General features: G+C 40.4%; 2 protein-coding genes across 2 annotated transcripts; one reads left to right on the top strand and one right to left on the bottom strand.

Moving 5' to 3' along the window:
- Window positions 1-44: 44 nt before the first annotated feature.
- zc3h7a (zinc finger CCCH-type containing 7A) lies at window positions 45-16,200 on the bottom strand. The gene is made up of 23 exons (XM_074696647.1): window positions 16,029-16,200; window positions 14,595-14,698; window positions 12,299-12,338; window positions 11,971-12,174; window positions 11,484-11,642; window positions 11,285-11,365; window positions 8,675-8,728; window positions 8,561-8,600; window positions 8,128-8,480; window positions 7,805-8,057; window positions 7,685-7,713; window positions 7,457-7,601; window positions 6,040-6,198; window positions 5,750-5,955; window positions 5,519-5,619; window positions 5,244-5,425; window positions 3,546-3,619; window positions 3,322-3,455; window positions 3,142-3,247; window positions 2,940-3,048; window positions 1,094-1,227; window positions 827-990; window positions 45-743 (listed from the first exon to the last, which is right to left on the bottom strand). The coding sequence occupies exons 2-23, from the start codon at window positions 14,660-14,662 to the stop codon at window positions 554-556; spliced, it is 2,985 nt and encodes a 994-aa protein (XP_074552748.1). The 5' UTR covers window positions 14,663-14,698; window positions 16,029-16,200; the 3' UTR covers window positions 45-553.
- Window positions 16,201-18,363: 2,163 nt separating this feature from the next.
- LOC141809566 (phospholipase A2-like) lies at window positions 18,364-22,119 on the top strand. The gene is made up of 4 exons (XM_074696648.1): window positions 18,364-18,472; window positions 19,270-19,438; window positions 21,436-21,542; window positions 21,866-22,119. Exons 1-4 carry the CDS (start codon window positions 18,436-18,438, stop codon window positions 22,033-22,035), a joined length of 483 nt encoding a protein of 160 aa, XP_074552749.1. The 5' UTR covers window positions 18,364-18,435; the 3' UTR covers window positions 22,036-22,119.
- Window positions 22,120-23,388: the final 1,269 nt, after the last annotated feature.

Raw genomic sequence — 23,388 nt, 5'->3', positions numbered from 1 at the left:
CTGAACATGTTGACGTGTGATGAATTAAAGACAAAGAGTTTAACACAGATTAAAAAAGAGGCTTTATTTGGTGTGGTGCCCTCTACACTGGTAACACTATATGATAAATGATGAAAAAGAGTGAATTTCAAATGAACTCTCATTGTAAGTATTTGATACTTAACGTTATTGAATGGTAAAGATCATTAACATACAAACTGCTTATGAAAGGAAATTAACTTGTCTAGGTCGAGTGTGAGTATCTGCACATGTCTCTGAAACGTCATGCTGTTTTTTCACCACCGCTCTCAGATGATCGTCTGAATGGTGCAAAGCAAAAGCTGCAAGTGTCTCACACTCCGTTTTTGCCGTTTAGCGCTAACACTCCTGAAGCTCTGATCAAAGTAAACCAGCCACCAATCAGAGGGCCGGCCCTGAACCCCCCCTCTTTAAAACCACGCCAGGATCAGGCTACTTCCTGCGCACTTCAGAGGCCCTTCATGGATCACCTGACTCAACACTGTTTGAATACTGCATCATCTGCACGAGAGCATGAATGTTAGCATCACAGGAGTTAAATAATGTCTTTAAGGAGAAAACTGTATTTTCCAAAGTCATTGTCATTCGGTGCTATAAGATGATCTTTTCTGGCTTTGGCAAGTTTCATCAAAAGGAATTCCCTGCGCTCCATCCACTCCTTCAGCTCCTGCTCCCCGTGCGCCAGTTTACACAAGTCGTCCTCCGTGCACGTGCCTTTAAGGAACCTGTGGGAGCACAAGATCAAACGTGGAGCATCAAAAACCTGCTGGACCCGGGCCGAGGCGTGAGCTCAGGCTGCAGATCTTACCTCTCACAAACTTTGAAAGTGCCCGTGGGAAATCGATACTGCCAGCAGTTCTGATCGTCCTCAGAGTTAAACACCCGGTCTTTGTGTTTTTCTGCAGTGATGTGCTGCTGCCACTGCTTCTCGCTGTTGCAGTTTTTACCACACAGCCAACAGTGATTCCCCGCCTGAGAAGAGACGAAACAAAGGATTCAGATTGAGCCAGAGTGTGTTGGTGTGATCTGGTGATTTAACGCTAACGACGTCCCAGCGGCTGATGCGTGAACTCACCACTTCCTCGGCGTAGTCTGTGGGCATGTGGATCTGTTTGCCGTTCTCCCTCACAGAGTTATTGGAGCTCTCTTCACCCCAGCCCGGCTTCTGAGACTGCAGCCACTGCTCATAAAGCTGATCCATATCTGGAACTAAATCAGGGGAACAACGTGAGCGGATACTTTCATGGATCTGCAGACTAAAGGCTCATTAATGCTCAACGTCAACGGAGCCTTAGTGTGACATGAAGAAGAAACAACAATGGAGGAACTTTAGCGACGTATTTAAAGGTCCCATATTCTGCAAAAATCATTTTATAAAGTCTTTTAGTGAAATTTGTGGGTCTTCGTCTTTCCTCCCAGCCCACAAAATGTGATATTTAATGACCAAACCTGTTCTTAGTAGAGCTTGTTAATGTAAAATCCTGACCTAAAACCAGCTGTTTGGATTTTGGGGATTTGCTGACGTCAGCGATTCCCTTTTTTGACCAATTTTTGACTCCAGAATGCCAAAGTTGAAGAGCCATCACTGCTCTGTTTTTGGCTGTAAACAGCCACATAGTTCCATGCTCAAGCTTCCCATCTCAGAAGAAGACAGACTAAGTGTCTAGGGTTCATTTATCAGGAAATGTTCCAGCTACACTCAGTAAAACTGAGCATGTGTGTGCTAGTCACTTCACGGCCGACTGCTTTTCCAACTTTGGACAGTCCAACAGAGGGCTAGCCAATAGACTGGTCCTGAATCCAGGCGCATTACCAACCATCCTCCAACAAACCTGGGACCCTGGAAATGTGAGTATTTTAAATGCTGTGTGCTGTGGAGCAGATGGAAGAGCTTTTCCTCAGTGTCCCCCCTGTCTCTGTGTTAGCTTCAGGATGCTAACTTTAGCTGCGGTTAGCCTGTTGTTTTAGCCTGTAATGTTACGGTAAAGGAGCTTCTCTGTTTTCTAAACATTGTGCACTCGGAGCTCGTGGCGCCGCTCTCAGTGACGTGGAAGAGCGGGGCGGTATCAGCGGTGGCTCATTTACATATGAAGGCCACGCCCACTAAATCAGAGCGTTCTGAACAGAGGGGCTATGAGAGCCTGGAAACAATGCTGCTGTGCTTGATATATTGGCTATTTGGACCAAAACATGTTACTACCATTTCATGAAGACATCAATGATCCGGATTAAACTGCAGGAAAGGAGCAGAATATGGGAGCTTTAAAATCCTCATCAACCACCGCCTCCTACAACGCTGCCTCCGTTTTTGTCTTTTACATTAGAGCTACATCAGCAACACCTCCTCAACAGTCGCCATGTTTGTTTTTGAGTTTGTTGATATAAACCTTTGGCTGCTCCCCCTGGTGGATGTATTAGTAAACAGCAATATCAACGTAAAGGACGCACAGAGCAGTAGGGCTGGGACGATATGCCATTTTTGCGATTGGGATTCTTCCATATTTACGATTTTTGCAATTTTTAGTTTAGTTTTTAACACCAGACCTTGTGAAAAAGTCAAATAATGATGATGTTGGTGTCAACAAACTATATCAGGAGCAATACATTTCTAATAAAATGCAAATCACGTGAGTCAGAGAGAAACATTTCGCCCTCTGCTGGAGAAAAGTGGGAACTTTTTTTCCAATCCAGTTTAAAACAAAGGCTGAAATGAAGAATTAGAGTTGGAAAAAAAAACTGATTTTTTGACAAAGAATTCCAATTTTGATATTGTCAAAAAAAAAAATCACGTTATATTGATTTTTGATTTTTTTCTTCCACCCCTAGTGGGCAGTGATGGTAATGTCGTTTGAAAAGGACAGAGACTTTCCTATGTAAAGAGGTTTTACTCATCAAATATGAAGATAAATCAGGAAACTCACTGTTGTTTTCCTTCATGTAGGTCCAAAGGTCTCTTTCTTCAACGCTGTGAGCAAAGGTGCAATTCCCAATGTACTGACACTTCTTGCCAGCTGTCACGTGCATGCAGATCTGAGGAGAAAAACAAAACTTATCACTGGAAATGTCCTTTGAATCAGTTTTTAAATCAGATTTTATAAGGAGGAGGAAGCACGCTGCACATACCTCAAACTGAGACGGGATGGGTTTTTTGGTAGGAAGCGGTCTGACTGTCGTCCACTTTTTCCTTTCGTGGGAACTAACCAGCACCACCCTCCGGTCCTTGGCCCACCTGTTGATGAATCACATCGTCTCGTTTCCACTCCTCACTCAGTGTTTTCTGTGTTTTCTGAGTCTGATACTCACGTGTGTCGAGCCTTGGCCGAGCAGTACTTCTTGTTTTTGTCGGCTTCGCTCAGTTGGCCGTTCCTCCAGCACTGGCCACAAACAAACATCATCTTCAGAGTTGGAGGGCCAAAGCGTCTCTGCACGGTGGACATCTGCTTCAAAAACAGAGGAGCTGATTACATCCTCCGAGCTTCACACAGAAACAGATTCAAGATCTCACAAAAACACTGCACAAGTCTCACCTGAGCTCCCTGCAGAGAAGCCGTAGCATTCCAAAACAGCTTTGCCTCCTGGACGATGCCTTCATGAGAGATACCTGTGTGAAGGGAAGAGGAGTTAAAGGGCTGAAGATGAGCACAAAAACATTTCAGCAGTCGTGTTTTTTCATCTCAGTGTTTTGTGTAGGAGTCAGTCTGCGCGCTGTGGGAAAAACATGCAAAGAGCTGCACGTTAGTGAGATCGATACTGAGCACATGAAGCTCACAGACACTGAGATTAAGAAGGAACAATAATAAATCAAAGCTGCAAGCAGCATTGGACGGGTCCTCGGGTCTGTTGCCGGTTCGTCATGTCGTGCGTCTCCATGAGACAAACGTTTTGGCGTTGGTTTCATCTCTCTAGGACATTCCTACTGACCGCTATGGCTGTTTAAGAGTGCCTAGATGGTGAGAGCATATTATGGGATGTTGGGGAGTCAGCTGTTACCATGGTAACGTATCCTCTGCTATGCTGAGCGACATCACCAGCTGCACGGAACTCCTAATTAGCGTGACACAGATGTCAAGTAGAGTGTAGAGGGGGGGGTTATCAGCCATCTAATGTAAAGAAGTCCTCACAGAGTCCACAATTTTACAACAATTTGTGTAAAAAAAACATTTTTGTAGGAAATTTTGTCAGGAATCCATTTTTGCATTTTTAAAGCTGTATGAGTTTTACTTTTTTCTCTAGAGGCCCAAATGCATCAGAAAACCTGGCCTAAAGTGCTGAAAATAGAGGATTTATTTTAGAAAAAAAAGTCCAAACTACTTGTCCTATAGGCCAGAATGTTGACTTAATCTGTGTAAAAATATGATATTTTTGTTGGAAATTTTGTCAGGAATCCAACCATGTAATTTTTGAAGCAGTATGAGTTTTACTTTTTTGTCTAGAGGCCCAAATGCGGCACCAGGGAGGATGTGTGTGTGGAGCTGATACGTGTTCCCCTCATCTGTTAACATGGAGAAGGCTGAAAGCGGTCGGCGACTTTGAGCGCTCGCCATTTAAAAACCGGGCCTGAAATAACAACTTCCTATATAACTTTTGTAAAGCAGGGTCTAGTCTGTCATGTGAGCCAATTTTCAAGCCAGTACCATTTTTGGTTTTTGACAAGTTAATTTTTGTAGACAGGGTAAAGATGTTTGGAAATCTTATTTTGAAAGGCAAATTGCCAGCTTCCTATTGGAGATAGGTCAGAGGTATCAGTGTATGATTTTTGCGTCTCGATGAGACGAATGTTTTGGTGTTAGTTTCATCTCTCTACGACATTCCTAGCCCGAGCTAGGGCCCTTTTCGTGTGCCTAGGTGGCGCTATTGAGCATATTATGGGATGTCGGGGGTCATGTTTGGTATTTTCTCGAATTTTTCCGCGATCCTGATGTGTGTGCCAATTTTGGTGAGTTTTTGAGCATGTTTAGGGGGTCTAATAAGCGATTTACTGGAGGAGGGAATGATAAGAAAGAAACGCAGCAGGAACAATATGGTCCGAGGCCTCGGAGCATAAAAATACTTAAAGACTGTCTCTGTTTCCTCTTTCTGATGATAGTCTCACAGAGTATCTGTTTTTATCTGTTTTGATCCAAAGGTCAGAGGTCAGTGCTGCTCATTTCCTTTAGATAAACGCTGACACATGTTTTCATGATGCAGTAAAGAAACGTGTGTCTCTGTGTTTTGTGAAGTCTTACGTTGCTCGTGCTGCATCATCCACACTTTTAGCTCAATCAGGCTGTGGGCGTAGAAGCAGTCGTCTTCTCTCACGCAGCCGTAGCGGACTTCATGGCGACACAGATCCAGCTGACACTGAGGACTCAGCGGTCGGATTTTGGAATAACGAACTGTGTTCTCCTTCAAAATGTGAACCAGGCACCTGAGAGACGAGCAGGACAGACATGATCACATCTGATCCCTGCATGAGGTCCGGCTCAAACCGCAGACTCTCAGAGCTTTAAACGGGACTTACTTATGATCCTCAAAGTCGTGCTTAGTCACCGGATGAGAGCAAAGCGTGGGGTCGTCTTTGTTGGTTTTGCTGATTATTCTGGGTTTGTGGTCAAAGCACACCTGAAGGAAAGGATTAAACACTTCAGCGTTCAGAGAAACAGTCCGTCTTTAATCAAACTCACCCATCAGGAGCTTTTCTGGATCTAAAATCTGACCCAAACATGAGATTCAGTGAAAAAACCATCCTCACCCCACATAGAAACATAAATATCCCATGATGCTCCTGGAGGATCTTGGGGACCGTCAACCTGACGTTGGAGTTTGGCCCGTAAGGGTCAAAAAGGAGCTCTCTGGAGATGAAGCCTTTCCGCTCCAGCGTCCACACATCGATCTCCTCCTGACAGTAAGCAAACGTGCAGTGTCCGGGGTACAGGCACTCCTTCCCAACAGCCACCTCTGAGAGGGGGAGGAGTTTCACGTGAGTCAGCGTCCAATCAGACGATGGTTCAATAACCCAGACAACAGAATTAATCAAGTTACCTTTACAGATGTAATACGGTCCAACATATTGGGTTTTTGTGGGTCTGGGTCGGATCAGCTTCCAGGATTTGTCAGGTGAGTGTTTGATTCTGCCCAGCAAAGCGTCTTTTTTACATTTATGCTCCTCAGTATGGAGAGCGTAATCCAAAACACCAGGCCCTGGGTAGGAGGGAGATGGGTTAAAACCAACCTTAGAGAGCACACAGACACACACAGGCTGCACACAGAGGGAATGCAGACATACAGGGCTCTAATTTCGTAGGCCGGCCTTCGCTGCGCGGACAGGGTGTGACCGGCGCACTATGCAAGTTTCCTGCAGTGCTAATAGAGGCGCAGTCGAGGCGCAGAGGAGCGCTGATCCCCGACACCGCGGAAAGTGTGCTGGAAAGACCCTGTAGCGGAGACGGTCAGAGCCGCTGTCCCTGCAGCAGGAGAATGGACAGCAGGGCACATCGGAGGACACGAAGCGCGTCACCGTGTGGGCCAGCTCCTCGGACAGATTTAATCTGTTCCTTTGTCATTAATTGGAGTACAAAATGAAGAGACAGTTACACAGCTGGCTTATCCATTCAGAATACTTTTGATCCACCTGCACTCCTGGTTTGTCATCGCCAAATAGCAGAGCCTTTGGTGATATACTGTAAACTCTCCCGGTGTCTCCACCTCATCCTCCTTACAATTATGTACTCCATCTTTTTAGATCACGTTAAAAATAAAGACTAAAAGAGAGAAATATGGGAAATCACGGGTAAATCCTGAGTGACACACATTTATTTTGTCTCTTTTTACTTCGTCTTTTCTCTCCCTCTTTTCTTTGAATTAAATGAAATGAGAGAAGCCAGATATATACTCAGTATCAGATGTTAAGGCTGTTTATTGTTTAATTGTAAGATGTGCATCAAACTTCCAGCTGCCGTCAGGTTAACTTTCCATTATGACAAACGGCTTTAATCCGACATCAGATGTGACGGGACAGTTAATATAGATACAACTGTATATGTTGGTTCAGACGGTTACATTAAATAGTGACTGCTGTGATTGTTTATTGCATTAAAATGTGCCTGACACTCTGGAAACCTGCCTCTGAGGCTTTGTTGACATGAGCGCACATGTGCACCTGTCACCAAATTACAGCTGCGGAGGGTGCGCTCCGCTTTGTGCCGAGGATAGACCAAGTTGGAGCTGGCGAGCTTTCAGCGCACTTTCTGCGCTGTTTTTGGCATGAAATTGTCACTGCGCCAACATGAATCTGCCGACACCTCCCCCTGGTGCGCCGTCACACCCATCTCTGCGCAGACGGTCTACCAAATTATCAAATTGGCAGCGCAAGGCGGTGTGCCGCACAAAATTAACACTGCACCACTAAATTAGAGCCCACAGGCTGCAGACAGACAGACAGGCTTCAGACTCTCTTTACCTGTTTTGACGTAGCACATCGAGCAGGCCTGTCTGAATTCATGTGTCTCTGCTAATGGGTTCTTTGCTAAATCCACAGCAGGGGGCAGACCCTTGACTTCAGGCATCCCCACAGCCATCCCCATAGGGGGGGCATTATGGTTCATCTGTACATGAGAGGAGAACAGGATCAGATTATAGTTTGTCTGACTTTAAGACTCTCAGAAAGAAAGCAGGAAGCTCAGCTCACCTGAGGCATGAACGGACTGGGCGTATACTCTGAGAATGAAGAGACAGAAACAGAGTCAGTGTCAGAGAGACGTTCACGTTCACCGTGGCGTTAAACACAGCAGGATGTTGATCAGCTGACCTGTTTTAAAGTCTGATATACTCAGGCTGTCCAGAGAGTCCAGAGGAGGTGTGAGGGCATCAAACGTGTCCATGCCAAAGTAGGTGCTGGTCCCCGACTTGTGGTAGGGCGGGGGCAGCGTGATGGTGCACTGCTGCGTGCCGCTATAGGGGAAGGGGCTGATGTGAGACGGGATCAGGAAGGGACTGGACATGGAGCTCCCCAAGGCGATACTGGTTGGCAGAGGAAGAGGCCCCTTCATCGTGGGTATCACCTGAAGAAGACACACCAAAGTCACGCCTGCTCACACACCAACGCCCTCCGTTCACCCACACTTCACTCACCGAGGCTGATTCAGGGCCGGCCTGGTCCAGGAGATCGTCCAGGTCGTCCCCGATGATGTCTGCATCAAAGTCCTGACTGGTTTCCAGCATGGCGCAGGGTTTACTGCTCCTGCACCCGTTAACAAATGTGGGCACAGGGAGGGAGACGGAGGAGGGGACCGACACGGGCAGCGCGATGGACTCGAAGCCCGGAGGCTCCGACGGGGGCACAGATGAGATACTGCTGATGACGGGGATTTCATCCAGCACGGCTTCGTTCAGAGGAGGGTGAACGGCGGCTGACGCCTGGATGGGAGCCGGGGATGGAGCTACTGGAGCAGCGACGCTGCTGTCCTCGGTCAGCTGAGGCACTTCTACAACACAGGAGGGAAAGGGGCGTTAGTCCTGGGAGCGTCCGTCAGCACGCCAAAACGCTGTCGTTAGTTTCACTCACCAATTTCTATGTCTTCAACTGAAGACGAGCTGTGAGAGAACTGGATAAAAACAGAAGACGGATCAGTTCAGGTTCAGAGAGGAAACAACACACTCAGAAAGCTGTGATACTGACCTTATCACATGAAGCATCTTGATAATTTGATCCTCTCAAAACATTCAAGGCAGGCTGTCAGACACAGAAACACACCGTTAGTCAGAGATGTACTGATCCTAGATCAGATCGGGACAGATTTTGGCTTTTTTAAATGCATCTTTGATTGGGAATTTTAGCTGATAATCTCAACCAATTGTTCACAGTAGCCGTCACTGAGCAAAAAACTGCTAAACACTAAAACATCAGTATAACCGAGCGCTCTGAGTGCACCCAACTTCATAAAGTTGATGAGAGAATAATAAAATTGGATTGATTCCTTCATTTTTGGGATGTTTTGGGTTAGGGATGCATGATATATCTTTATCAACATCAGTACTAGCTGATATTTACTCATTAGGCCATTTTCAGAGCATCTTGAACGATCTTTCAAGACCCAAATAATCTTGTTTTCTATGACTCTGTAAACACCAAAACTACCTAAGAAGAGTGGACTCTCTTCTTTTATGTCTCTCTTCCTGTTTTTGATCCAAAAAACGGACAAAACATACTTTTTTGATTGCCTTATCCTGGGGCGCTCCATCCTTTGATCCTCTCCATGGTCGTCTTTTCTCACAATCACGCCGCTCTTTCTCTCTGAACGGTTTTTTTTTTTTTTTACCAATATCAATATCTGTAAATATCAGTAACTGGCCAAAATTTTCGTATTGGTGCATCCCCAGTTTGGGTCATTTGGAGCTGTAATCTGGATTGTAGCAAAATAATAATTTCCATGAAAGAGGGAAAACAGGAGATAATCGCAGTTAGTGTCTAAAATTTTCATGCTGGGAGAGTTGCGTTCAGGTCAGCCTGTGTTTTTTGCGTGCTGTATTGCATGCATATGAGTTATCCGTCATTCAGGGCTTGCTGAAAGTCATAGGAAGTGTAGAATTAAAATCTTTTTTTTTTTTATTTTACAGAATCCAGCTCGAGCTAACGATTAATTTCTGCAAATTTTCTTCTCTGCGAAACTTTCAAAGATGAAATTCAAAGTGATATTAATGAATTTCTCCTGTTTTTTGGGGCATGTTAAATGCTGCGTTCCATTTGTACTCAGAACTGGAAAGTCAGGAGTGGGAATGACGTCATCTCCGAGTTCAGCGTTTCAGTTGCCAAGTCGGAAAAACTTTCCATAACAGCAAAGTTTTTGTATATAAACATAGAATAATACTATATATAAAGGGCTGATTTATTGTAACAAACACAAGTCAGAAATTCTAAAATAAACAGACTATAACAGGAGCTTGATCACCGTTTACCCCCAAACTCAGAATTTTCTACTGGGAACTCAGGGATGGTGTGGGTGCTACGATTTAAGCCGGGCATACACTGTGCGATATTTTAAATCATTTGACACAGCTCCATTTCAAACTGCACGACTAGATTGCAAAGTTCAAAAGTTTGCAGCCCATGAATCATGTTCTCACACGACATGACCAGATGCTCTGATGCTGCTCACACAATACGTCCATATACCACAAGTCGGACTCTGTATCATTCTTCTTCTATGGTGTTTTGACCGCAACGTCAAATACAGGCAGGGGAAGAAGAAGAAGATGCACCTGGAAGTGGGAGACGTATATGGAAGATTCGCAACAAAAACAAACACGGTAATTTGTGGCATTCTGTGCGCAGAGACGACCACAAAAAAGACGGCAGACGACAAAAAGACGACAAAAAACGTAAATGGGTAAAAAAAAATGGTTGGGCAGACGTGGGCAGGACGGTCTGTCAATTCTTCAGCGGGAACTGGAGGTAAGCAGTGACAGCTACACTTTGGACCAATACTACCTACACATACCTTTTTACACTCCTTCCTTCTTCATCTGTGCATTGCGCATGCTCTGTGTGGAGGTTGAGGGAAGTCGGCTCGGAGCACTGCTTCTACTGTGCGATACCTTCACGAGGAGCGACCAGGATTTCAAACATGTTTGATTTTCTTGCGATCACTGATTTGTGATCAGGAGCACATCGTGAGACATAAATCTCTTGTTGTTACCCCACAGGAAGCATGACATAGGATTGGGCTGAAATTCGTCCCGATCCAAAAAATAGTCGCACAACTGGCAAATCAGCTCAAAACCAGCCGACAGTCGTACGATGTATGCCCGGCTTTAGGAGCTGATAATTCAGGCCTGGGGGTTCAGCTGGGCGTTCCCACTTGGACTTTCGAGACCAAATGGAACGCAGCATAAGATATGTTGCGACTTCACACATGATACATTCAGGTACCCCCAGAAACTTGAAGATCTGACGATTACATCAGTGTTTTCAAATTCTGGATTGGAAAACTGTTTTGTAAATGCCAGTCATTTAATAACATGGTATTTTGATCCCACCAACGGCTTTGGGATCTAAACGGTTTGAACTTCTAAACTAGCTAGACTTAGTGTAACGGACTTAGTAAGCCAAAAACATATTTAAACTATTGGTTTTTTACTATTCAGTATTGTAAACACACAAAACAAAAGAGTGTGCAGCTTCACTTTCTCACTTCTTCAGCAAAGTTTATCTCCAAACCCCAAAATACCCCAATACTCCATACTAAATAATCAGGATCAGGGGCCTGTTTTAGTAAAATCACACTCTTACCTTACTCCTTACGTAGGCTTTACGGATTTTTAATCCCAAAATTTTGGCAAGGTCCTGTGTCAGCTGTGTGACACTGGCATCCTGTGGAGAAACGAGAAATAAACACTTAATTTAAACTCTTTAATCAGATCTCTGTGGTGATTAAACGTCACATCATGTCAGTCAAAGGGAAACTCTGATATCAGAGGACACGCTTTACCTGAGGCACAGCTAGAGAGCATTTGGCAACAGCCTCGTAGGCTTCTTGATGTCTCCCCATCTCTTTCAAGGATTTGGCTTTCCGGTACAGTGCTTTGTAGTTCCCTTCATTCAGCTGGAGCGCCTTCTCACAGTCTTCATAAGCTTGGTCGTACAGTCCCTGGAAAATCACAAAGACGCTTCTTACTGGAAACAAACCGATCAAAGGTGTCAGGAGAGTAAAGGACGGTGTGGGTGAGGTCTGTCAGAGACGCAGAGGGTTGGATATTCAGGGGGATAGACACTGGCAGGGATTAAAGATACATGTATTTGTATTTGACGTTTAATTCACGCCTCAATGCGTCAGAAAGATAACATTCACACTGAGTGTTTGTTGTCGTGTTTGTCTTTCCTGGTTCAATTTAACTGCATATGTAAAGCATGTGCTGAAGTCACAGTGAGGGGGAATTCAAAGCAGCTGGGTCAGGTCGACGGTCACCCATACTCACTGGAACTATGTTAAGATAAGCAGCAGCTCGATTTGCATACAGCTTTTCCAGTAAACCTGTTGGAACACAGATTTCCTCGGAGTCAGCGTAGTCGGCTATACTCAAGGCTTCGGTGTACATCTCGATGGATTTAGTCCAGTCTCCTTCTTTGAAGACATCGTTTCCTTCGCCGAAAAGATTCCACACGAGTTCTTTAATGAAGACCTGAGAGTCGAATGGAAACATGTCAGACACAGACGAAAGGCTGCGTGGAAAGAGATTGTGTCAAAAACGAAAACATCCTCAGACTGGCTCGACTCTGTGCACTGTGGGGAGATAGAAAGCTCACCTCATACTGGTCTTGACTTCCAGGAAATGGAAGGGTTGATCTGAAAGAAAAAAAAAAAAGAGTTCCTGTTACTAACTTTAAGTGCCAGTAAACAAAAACACTGATCGGTTTCACAGCATGAAGAGCGCCGATCATTTCAACACCAGAAGTGAAACTCTGATTGTTCTGTGCTGTTTTTATCACCACAACAAAATGACAGCATTAGGTGATATAAGTCTGGTTCCTAAAGCCAGGCACAGACATTAATAAGAGGAAGAATAAATCAGGTCCACATGCTAACAGAAGATTAATGTCAGGAGCAGGTTTTAATCATCCGGTGTACTGCTTAACTGGGCAGATGATTTCTTTTGCCTACAAACTGGCGGTATAATTAAAGGTTGTGTCATCAAATGTCATGGTGGAAATGTTGCAATAATCACAGTTAAGCTGTTTCATCCTGCTTGTTATTACAGTCTGGCATTTAAAGTGGTCTTTCTTCCTCTGCAGGCTGAAGGAGGCTCGATTTAATGCAGGTCATCACATTTCATTAAAGGGAAACTAACGACCAAAACAGACGTCAGAAAAGCAAACTCAACCATTTCGACTTAAAGTTACAATTCTACCTCAAGTTTCTGCCTCTAGAGTCAGACATTAGTCTTTATCAGAGTCCGTAAAACCCTGTGGCAGATATAGGCCTGTCACGATAATCAATAAATCAATTAACCGAACTATAAATAAAAACGTCCTCGAAAGTTTGCCAGCCTGGATAAACTGACACGTGCTGCATGTTTGTTTTCCTCCTCTCTTTGGACCAAAGAGGCTGAATGAGAAGATGGCTCACTACGTCTATCTTTCCTAACATCGGGGTGCATAGGTTCTATAGCAGATTTAGCAGATTTATAGCGGAGTGAGCATCTGTCAAAAATGTGATCTTTGGGGTGAAGACGGGGCTGCTCGCGCGTAAACAAGGAGAGAGCTGAAGCGAGCGTCCTGAGGGGTAAGGAGGAAACACACGCTAATACGAGTGATGGCACCAAAGATACGGTTCTTAAGCCGCCTGCCACAGTCCCAGTGTGGGAATATTTAGTTTTTATCAGAATGAACAAAGTGTGAGCTCATGAACACCAACCAGCTGATATGTCGCATTTGTTTGAAAATAGTGGCGACGAAGAAGAAGAAGGGGAAGGGGAGGTGCAGCGGAGCCTTGTTCTTTGACAATCCGCTCTTACTGAGGCTTTTGGTCGGCAAAGTAAATTGAAATAAAAGCGCCAAATGGTGGCGCTCAAAGACAGATACATTACCAAAGAAATGCAGCCCTTCAATACGGTTAAAGCCAAAAATGTTCAAAATGTTTGACAGACAGTACGGATTGACTGGGAAAAAGGACATGTTACAAACAATTCAGGAACTGTATAAACTCCCTTTTAATTAAGGTTTTAGTTTTTATTGGGTTTTTTTGGGGGGGGAGTTTTGTTTTTCTTTAGAGATAGGGTCTATGTTTTATTGTTTTTGATTAGTTTTAATTATTTTCACTGAAATGTATTTTTTTCTGAAAGTGAGTCCATTTCATTTTCATTGTATTTTTTTTCTCTTTCTTGTTTGTTAAATTCATTATATTTTTTGTTTAATTTATTTTATTTCAAAGATCCTGACCTTTTAATTACAGTTAAATACTCTTAAGAAATTAAAGTTGCTTGTTTTTGATATGGTGTACTCACTTTATTATCCCATTTATCATAATTACATCGATGAAAAAATGGAAAAAAATCAAAATAATATTGACAATAATATCGTTTGTCTGCAATAATATTTTGGAAAATTATCGTCTAGCAAAATTTGTTATCGTGACAGGCCTTGGCAGATATCAGCTTTTAAAGTGACAGCTCCTAATTTCACACACTGACGTCACATGCCATGGCAGAGTTTTACTTTGACTGCACATGAATTACAGAAGCAGCTCTGTTTAAAGTTTCACTTTTGTTTTGTGGATAAAAACAACAGTATGGCGGCTTGTGATACAGCACAAATAAAACATTATGGCATGATGCTAGTGTTGCTGACAGAAGCATACTGAGACAAAATCAGGCATATAAAACAAAAATATAAAGGAATTGTCTGTTAGACCACTGAATGACAGCCACATAAAGCAGACAAAAGACAGTTTTTCAGTCGTCTCTTTAAGTATTTCCAGGATAATATAATACTCAAGGCTAGAGGGCATCATAAAGCTGTCTAAGCAGCTCTTACGCTTCTATAAGTCAAATTTCCTTCAAGTAATAATCAGTCCCACAGAGATGACTGAAGATGTGACACTTACTGGATGAACTGTAGGCCTTTCTGAATCTCCTGCCAGCGACTCCTTCTGTCCTGACACGCTCCAGACATGTTTGCGTGTTTTATTGTCCACTCCTTAGTCAAAACCTGAAACCACCATTAACAGAATTATGATGATGACATGTGACACCAGCAAAAACAATGAAACAAAGGACACATTAACACATTAATCCCCATCTACAGGTTGTCTCCCTGCTGGCTGGACGGTGACTCACTTGGTGTTGAAGTGTTATAAACACAGACTGTGTCATATAGTGAGGGTTATAACACAAACTCTTCCTCAGCTCTGTGTGTGTGTCTCCGGTCTGTCTGCCTGTCTCGCGCTCTCTGTTCACTGCTTCCGCATTTAATCATGACGACACAACTGTAGTTCCGGAAATAACTACTAAAATGTTGTGTTAGCTCCCGCGTCGATCGCTTTATCTAAACTGCTTTTTATTACTCTTTTATTAACTATAAACTGTTTAACGGGAAACAAACACAAGAATTACCCAAAGACTCAGATCTGATCCTGTGCGACAGACATTACAGCACAAGCTTTAACAATGCATCCCTGAACACGGGATCCATCATCGGACGTCATTTTACAGCTCTAATAACAAAGAGTTGAGCGTTTACACACGTAGATTATACAAAAAGAAGGACAGATACACGTATAAATTAACTATATGTGCTAAAACATGTAGTAAAGGGATATCAACTACGGATTTGGTCATTAGTTGTGTATTATAATGAGGTAAAACACCGCCTGGCTTCGCTAATTTTCATGTTCAATAATATTTTGATTGATTTCGTTATCAAACACTTTCTGCTAACATTAAGAATCCATGTTTCATCAGCATGAACATCCAATAATGAGTCAGGAATAAAGTGATCGTTTAGCCTTAGCATTATTCCTCGGAACAGTTCTCAGCTTCATTTAACACCACCAACATGTTGGTTTGTGGATCTCCTCGATGAACACTGGTCTATTTCCTGTTAATAAGCTGTTTGCAAATAAAATATTTGAAGTGAGTTCATTTTTTCAGCACTTAGAGGTGTCCGATAATGGACACATTACAGTTAGCGCACGTGTATGTGTCCGCTGCTTGCTGTAGACTTCTCGTTAGCTCCCTTCACTGTTAGCACACTGTTAGCACTTTATCGTCCACATTCAGGGAATTCTGCCCGAACACCTCAGCCCTTTAACGGGTCAGACTCAACAGTTCGTCCCGGTCCTGCAGAGAGACTCGGCCTAGCAGCTGTATGCTACGAGCCTGCTCAGTTTGTAGGAAGTAGACTGAACCTAACAAAGCAGAGGCATGTCCAAGTTGAACTCTTCTCGCCGCAAACAACAGGGAACAGTACATGTTAGCTCCCGTCCAAGACCTGCTCATCCTCATAAAACCTTTGAATATGAGCTCCTGGGAGTACTTACATGAATGATGTGTATTCCAAACAAACCTTTCGTCGGTTAACTCAGAGGAGGGAAACTGATTTTTCGTTAAAGCTAAAGTAACTTCACAAGATGAGCTGCTGAAGGCCGCCCTTTGCCTCTCACTCTCTCCTCATCAGGGGCTGGACCAACATCCGCTCCACCGCGGTGCTGCCCTCTGCAGGGAGGAGTAGGAACATCACACATTACAGCCAGAGAATAACACAAAACCTAGCAAAGGGTGATCAAAACAGACATTACTTTCAAATATTATGAACAAAGCGGCTTATTTAAAACATTTATCTTAAACATGCTACTTTTATAGATTTAAAGTCAATTTCTGACACCTGCTGTTTGCATAGAGACGCTAAACTATCAACCTTAGTGCAGCAGGGACACTTTTTTTAAGAAAGATACTTCACTTTCAACAAGCTAAATAACTTGCATGTCTTCTTTTACATGTATAATTCGTCCTTTTTTTTTAGTTCAACCTTGTAAGTCCATACACAGGGTCCCATCTGTATCTTTTATTTAACAGGCTTAGTTAAACGCAAAAAATGCAAGCTTGTGGCCTGAATTGTAATACTTTTTACTCATTCTCAGGTTTTATGTGCTAATTTATCACATTTGGTATTATATGTATATATATATATATATATATATATATATATATATATATATATATATATATATATATATATATATATATATATATACAGCTTAAAAATATCTCCAGCAATATGGGTGACAATATTTATATTTTAGTATTTTAATACCTGTTCCTGCAGGTAGATAATTTCTCAGGCCAGATGACAGACTGTGTGCTGGTATGAAATAAATAAAAAGATAAATAAATTTTTTAAAAAAAATAACAGGAAGAATGATGAAAAAAAATCAAATAAATAAATAACGAAAAATAACAGGAAGAACGATGAAAAAAATAAACAAATTAAAAAAAAATTAACAGGAAGAATGATGAAAAATAGATAAATCCACTTAAAAAATTATATGAAGAATTGTGAAAAAATAAAATAGATAAATGAATAAATCTAAAAAAAAATAAAAGGAAGAATTATGAAAAATCAAATAAATGAATAAATATTTTTTTTTTAAAAAAGAAGAATTGTGAAAAAAAACAATTAAATAAACAAATTTTTAAAAAAAACAGGAAGAATTTTGAACAATAAATAAAAAAATAAATACACTTTAAAAAAATGATAGGAAGACTTATTAAAAAATCAAATAAATAAATAAATAAATCTAAAAAAATAAAGGGAAGAATTAAGAAAAAAATCTAACAAATTGATAAATAAATCTAAAAAGAAATAAAAGGAAGAATTATGAAAAAACAATCAAATTAATTGACTCCTCCCTTGAAAAAAGAAATGTTGTCACCCTCAAATTACCTAGAGGTGTTGTTCATTAATAAACTGTCATTAGTTTGGCATTCAGTTCAGCTTCTTCCCATTTTGGGGTTAATCAGGCATCACTGTGACGCTGACACATATTTCAGTTAGGTGTGTTCAGTATGATATGATCTAAATGTTGCCTGGGTATGTGCTGGGACAGTGAACCGGTTGAGCAGAAAATAATCATGTCTCTGCCAGGAGGAGGCCTTTATCTCTGTGAGTGCAGGATCCTCACTGAGGAAAAAACTGAACATGCCCACTGTTATCAGGAGCCACAGTGGGTGTGTGTGTTTGATGCAGAGGCCCTGACGTTACCACTTTATGAATGACAGGACAGAGGAGCTGGAAATATGCAGGCAGCAAACATAATCCAGAGATGAAATGCAGAGATACGGCACATTTTCAAATCAGGTCTGCAGTTTGTCAAGTAAAGTATCTGTGCTGCTGAGACACTGGGAGAGCTGCTCGGTGAATCACGGTGACTGTAATGATAGCCACAGCGTGTCTGGGGTGTTTTATGGAGAGAGGGTGTGTGCTGCTCAGCCGGCTGACATGTTTATTCTCAGATGGGAGGAGACGGATCCGATGACTGCTTTATTGTAGTTTAATTACCTGGAGCATTTGGTTTGAGGGGGCGGAGCTAAGATGTGTCTGACCTAGAATGTGCTGATTGGATAAAAATATTCTGCGCCCATAATTAAACAATTAATTTTTTACACTTTTATTTAAAAAAAAATACATAGTATGTGAGATATGTTAGCAGGATAATCCCTGCAGCTCTGACCCTGTGGATACAAACACTGGCTCTGTGGAGCAGGGGGAGCAGTAAGCACCTCCTTGCTTTCTCCACAAGGGGGCAAACATGTTACCAATCTGGATCTACCTGTTCATAATGATGCTCAGGTGTTTACCCAATCAGCTTCTACTAAAGCTGTCCCTGCAGAGGTGAGCTTAGGGAGTTACAGAAGGAGACGCAGTGTGCAGGAGCTCAGCTGTGAACCATGGCAGCGCTTCATCAGATCCTTCAGCTCTTAACAGGTGAGATGATGGCGTCTTTGTCGTACAGGTGAAGTTAAAGAAATTAATCTGTTTGTATTATGTACTGGAATTACCTTTAATATGATTTGGTATTGTGGATGACTGTATTTATGTTTTCTGAAGACCCCCTGGAAATGAGTTGGTACATCTCAAGGGAAAATCTTTAAAATTACAGAAAAAATAATAATTAATTTTGAAAAGGAGGTTAAAGAGGGAGTGAACCCAGGCTAGAGCTGTCTTGAAGAGAAACTGTGTTACCTTCTTCAGGAGTTACTCATAAGGAGCACGTGTTTCATCACGCAACCTAACCTGATTAAATTTTTCTAGTTTAGAGAAATAAATTAGCTTCATTTCCTCCTTTTGTTCTCTCTATCACGACATGAAATCACTCAGCCTCGGCTTATGTTTTTCTGGATGTGAAACGTCCCGATCCTCAGGGGTTTGTTGACCTATACTGTCTCTATTATATTTCTCTGAAACCTTTTATTTTCTGTGTAATCACTGACACTAAAAACTCAGTCAGTAACAGAGAAGTGTCCCTGTCTGCTCGGTGAAAGAAGCTCACTAATGACCTGAATGTTGGCCACAGACTCTGCCTTACTGGTTTTGCGTGACGTGAACCAATAAATGGGTGTTACTGTGATGTGGAGATTAGTAAACAAAGGAAGAGAAAGACGACCCTCCGTCAAACACAAAGTGTTTCAGTGAAGCATGTTTGCAGGAAACCTCAGAGCAGAAACTCAGTGAAAGAGTCAGAGACTAACTCCATGCTCTCCTCCTTCTCCTTGTCTCTGCAGTGGCTCTGGTCTCTGTGGCAGCGCGTGAGTCCCAGCTGACAAAAAGAGATCTATTTGAGCTGGCAGAGACCATCGAGTGCAGCACAGGGAAATCTGCTCTTCCATACACCGTGTATGGATGCTACTGTGGGCAGGGGGGCCAAGGCAAGCCCCTGGATGATACAGACTGGTGAGACCCAGAGAAACCACTCTGTCAGGGCTGTTTCCGTTTCAGAAAACCACCTTATTACAGGCTGCAGCAAAAAGAAATCACTTATGTGACACTGTCCACACCCCGTTTATAGATTATACACTGTAAAGTTTTACTAAAGCTGTAAATTTGGATGTTTAACCACTACTTTTATTTACTCTGGGATGCCTTTGGTTCCTCTCAGCTTTAATGTCTTACTTATGGCAACACACTCTGAATTATCTGCACATTTGCAGCTTTTTTCAAGTGCAAAAAAACAAAACTGAAGTAAAAACTTAAACTAAGATTTATTCAAACTGGTACGGAAGCATAAAAATAACAACTCAGGTTTTTCAGAGTAATTTATTCTTCTTCTTTTTTGTGGTAATTAATTTTGTTTTTCCAATTGAATTTTTTTCATTGGTTTGTCTTTTGTTGTAATTATTATATTGGTTTGTTTTTTGTTATAATTATTTCTGGTTTTATGAGTAATTTTTTTGTGGTAATTAATTTTGTTTTTCTGATTAATATTTTTTATTGTTTTTTTTTTTGTTATAATTATTAAATTGGTTTGTTTTTGTTATAGTTACTTCTGTTTTTATTAGCATTTTTTTGTGGTAATTAATTTTGTTTTTCTATGCAATATTTTTTTTATTGGTCTGTTTTTTGTTATAATTATTTCTGTTTTTATGAGTAATTTTTTGTGGTATTTCAGATTACTTTTTTCCTGTTTTTCTGAGTAAATTTTCCTGAAGTATCGAGCTACTTAGAAATCCCACAAGAACCTCAACCTGCTGTTTTTTGTGGTAATTTTTTCCTCCTGTTTTTAGGAGTAATTTTTATCTCGATACTTCAGGAAAAAAAATACTCAGAAAAACAGGAAAAAGTAATATGAAAACAGAAAAAAAAATTACTCAGATGAACAGAAATAATTATAACAAAAAAAAACCCAATAAGAAAATATTAATCAGAAAAACAAAATTAATAACCCCCCCCAAATTACTTATAAAAACAGAAATAATTATAACAAAAAACAAACCAATAAAAAATTTAATCAGAAAACAAAACTAATTACCACAAAAAATTACTCATAAAAACAGAAATAATTGTAACAAAAAACAAAAACTATAATAATCAAACAAAAAACAAAACAATAAAAAATATTAATCAGAAAAACAAAATTAATTACCACAAAAAAACAAACCAAAGAATAGATTACTCTGAAATACCTGAGTTGTTGTGTTTTTCTTTAAGTGAATGCAATATGCTTCCGTAAACTGGTTTACTAGAATATTATAGAATAGAATAGAATAGAATAGAATAGAATAGAATAGAATAGAATAGAATAGAACTTTATTGTCATTGTAACATTGTAGCATGATGCTACTCTTCCCTCTGGTATTCCCTCTGTTGCTGGGTTAGCACAGCTAGCTTGTCCATCTTATTGGAGATAGATCTTACGTTCCCAATAACGATGGATGGAAGGACAGGTCCATGTCGTCACTTCTTAACTCACACCAGAGAACCAGCACGTCATCCTCACCTCCTTCTCCTCACCTTGTGGGAAACATCTGGCCTAGCACCATTTAGCATTAACATGCTACAGGCTGCTAACAGCTGATTTCTCATGTAAACAATGCAGCCATGGTTACATGTAGGATCTCCAGACAAACACAGGAGAAAAAATAGTAAAAATATCACTGAAGACACAAAAAGTTTGGTGTCCATGACCAACAAATGAGCCAAACAGAGTAATAATCCACTCGAAATACAAAGATTACGAAATCTTATTAAGTGTAAATGAGGTCTGAATTGTTTGTGACATGTAAATAATTGTATCAGCTAATGGAACAAGAGGAAAGTTACTTGTATTAAAACATTATTCTTGTTTTAAGCAGATCGTGACGTCATACGCCACAAAATCCCAGCGCCCTGTTTCACTCTGTGTCGACACACTGAGTCTTTAACCTGCTGTTAACCTGTTTGTGTTTCTGTAGGTGTTGCTTCAGACATGATTGCTGTTATGGAGAAGCTGAACGTCTGGGATGTAAAACCAAAACAGACTCGTATCACTGGCTGTGTAAAGACCACACACCTGAATGTGGTACGGCTCTGGGTTTTTATGCGTGTGTGTGAGATGTGCTGAATATTTGCTCGTTCAGAGGTGGGGCTGGTGTTAAATCAGCTTTTTGGCCTGTGTCGGGCCATGAGCTGTTTGCTTTGTGCCTTAATGTTGACCATGCTTTGAGTCATGAGTTAAACTTCAAACATCTGATCAGGAGAAAGGTGCATGGGACAGCACTGCAAAAACTGAAATCTTATCAACTGTTTTTGTCTCACCTTAAATAAAAATTGTCTTTTTTTGCTTGATATGAGCCACATCAAGCCACTCCTTGTTTCTAAAATGAACTGTGTGTTTTTCTGCAGAGGACCTGGAGGACCAGTGCAAAAAGCTGATCTGCGAGTGTGACAGGGACATCGCTGAGTGTTTGAAAAAAGCAGAGTACCACATAACATATGCTTTGTATCCGAATGTTTTCTGCGAGGATGACCCACCGCCATGCCAGAAAAAAACTGAAACTCAAGATTCTTCGTAGCATGGCTTCTGTAAATAAAACATTTAGCTCAGTATTGTTGATGATTTTAACCCCATCTTAAAGAAAAAAGCTCTTTAATTGGAAAAGGACACTATATATAGCCTGTGGTGTAATTCATCATGTTTTTGTATTTATCAAATCAAACTGTTTGATTAAAGAAAGGTTCAAGAAACTATGTGTTGTGTTTTTTCCTTATTTGTTTTGCTGATAATCTGGGTTATTTTATGGATTGTACAGGGAAGCAGAAAAAAAGCCTCAGTTACTGAGTTTGTTTTTTTAATTTATTCATTTATTTTTTTATATTTATTTAATTTTTATGCAAAAATGATTTTTGTAAGCGTGTATATACTATATACACATATATATACACAATATATTTAGTTTAATTTAATAATTTATTAATATTTATCTATCAATTAATTTATTTATTTATTCATTTTTTATTTACTTATTTGTGTATTATAATTTTTTTATTGTGAACATGTTTTGTGTAAGCAAGTTTTTTAATAATTTATTTATTAACTTATTTATTTATTTTTTTCTTTGTCAGTAATTTTTTTCTTATTTATTTATTTATTTTTATTTTTCTTTGAAAAAAAATGTTTTGTGTAAGCGTATATATAAAATCTTAGTTTAATTTATTAATTATATATAAATTGGTTAATTTATTTATTTTATTATTTTTCATTGTTTACTTATTTGTGTTTTATTAATTTATTAACTGTGAAAATGTTTTGTGTAAGCACGTTAATACATTTTTTATTTTATTTATTTTATTAATCTTTTTTTTCTTAGTTATTTATTTTTTTCTTAGTTATTTTCTTACTCATTTATTTATTTATTTATTTTTATTTGTTTTTTATTTTTTTGCAAAAAATGTTTTGTGTATGCGTGTAAATCCTTTTTTTTACTTAAATTTATGAATTTATCTATTTATTTATTGATTAATTAAATAATTAATTAGTTTATTATTTAACTATTATTTACTTTTTTAATTATTATTTATTTATTTATTTATTTGTGAAAAATGTTTGGCGTAAGCATGTATAAACATTTTTATTTATTTATTTGTCTGTCTATTTTATAAAGTGATAGCACATACTTCAGTCTTGTACTGGAGATTGTAACTGGAGTGAAACACTCTATCTGAGTCCAGGCTCAGTCCTGAGTTCAGCTCTCACTCAGGGAAAGGTCTCATAGCCACTCCTTACATCAGAGTCTTTCTTTGCTCCATTCTGATCATACTGAAGTGGACTCTCTGTGCAGCTTCAGGAATGTGTTTGTCTCTGTCTCTGAGGTAAGAAATTCAGGGTTCATAAGGTTTACCTGTTTTACAGCTGCAGTGACACACCT

Source organism: Halichoeres trimaculatus, unplaced genomic scaffold (assembly GCF_033239565.1).
Source record: "Halichoeres trimaculatus isolate MK-OKI-2021-1 unplaced genomic scaffold, fHalTri1.1 fHalTri1_scaffold_20, whole genome shotgun sequence".
In the NCBI taxonomy this organism is placed as follows: Eukaryota; Metazoa; Chordata; class Actinopteri; order Labriformes; family Labridae; genus Halichoeres; species Halichoeres trimaculatus.
The sequence above is the reverse complement of the archived record's forward strand: the minus strand, read 5'-3'. Positions and strand labels throughout refer to the sequence as shown.

Excerpts from the sequence above, each read along its gene's own strand:
- zc3h7a (XM_074696647.1), bottom strand. The coding sequence starts at position 14,662 with ATGTCTGGAGCGTGTCAGGACAGAAGGAGTCGCTGGCAGGAGATTCAG. Across the intron at positions 11,366-11,483 it reads GCTCTCTAGCTGTGCCTCAG|GATGCCAGTGTCACACAGCT; the intron begins GTAAAGCGTGTC and ends GTTTCTCCACAG. Across the intron at positions 8,601-8,674 it reads AAGATGCTTCATGTGATAAG|TTCTCTCACAGCTCGTCTTC; the intron begins GTCAGTATCACA and ends GTTTTTATCCAG.
- LOC141809566 (XM_074696648.1), top strand. The coding sequence starts at position 18,436 with ATGGCAGCGCTTCATCAGATCCTTCAGCTCTTAACAG. Across the intron at positions 18,473-19,269 it reads GATCCTTCAGCTCTTAACAG|TGGCTCTGGTCTCTGTGGCA; the intron begins GTGAGATGATGG and ends TTGTCTCTGCAG. Across the intron at positions 21,543-21,865 it reads AGACCACACACCTGAATGTG|AGGACCTGGAGGACCAGTGC; the intron begins GTACGGCTCTGG and ends GTTTTTCTGCAG.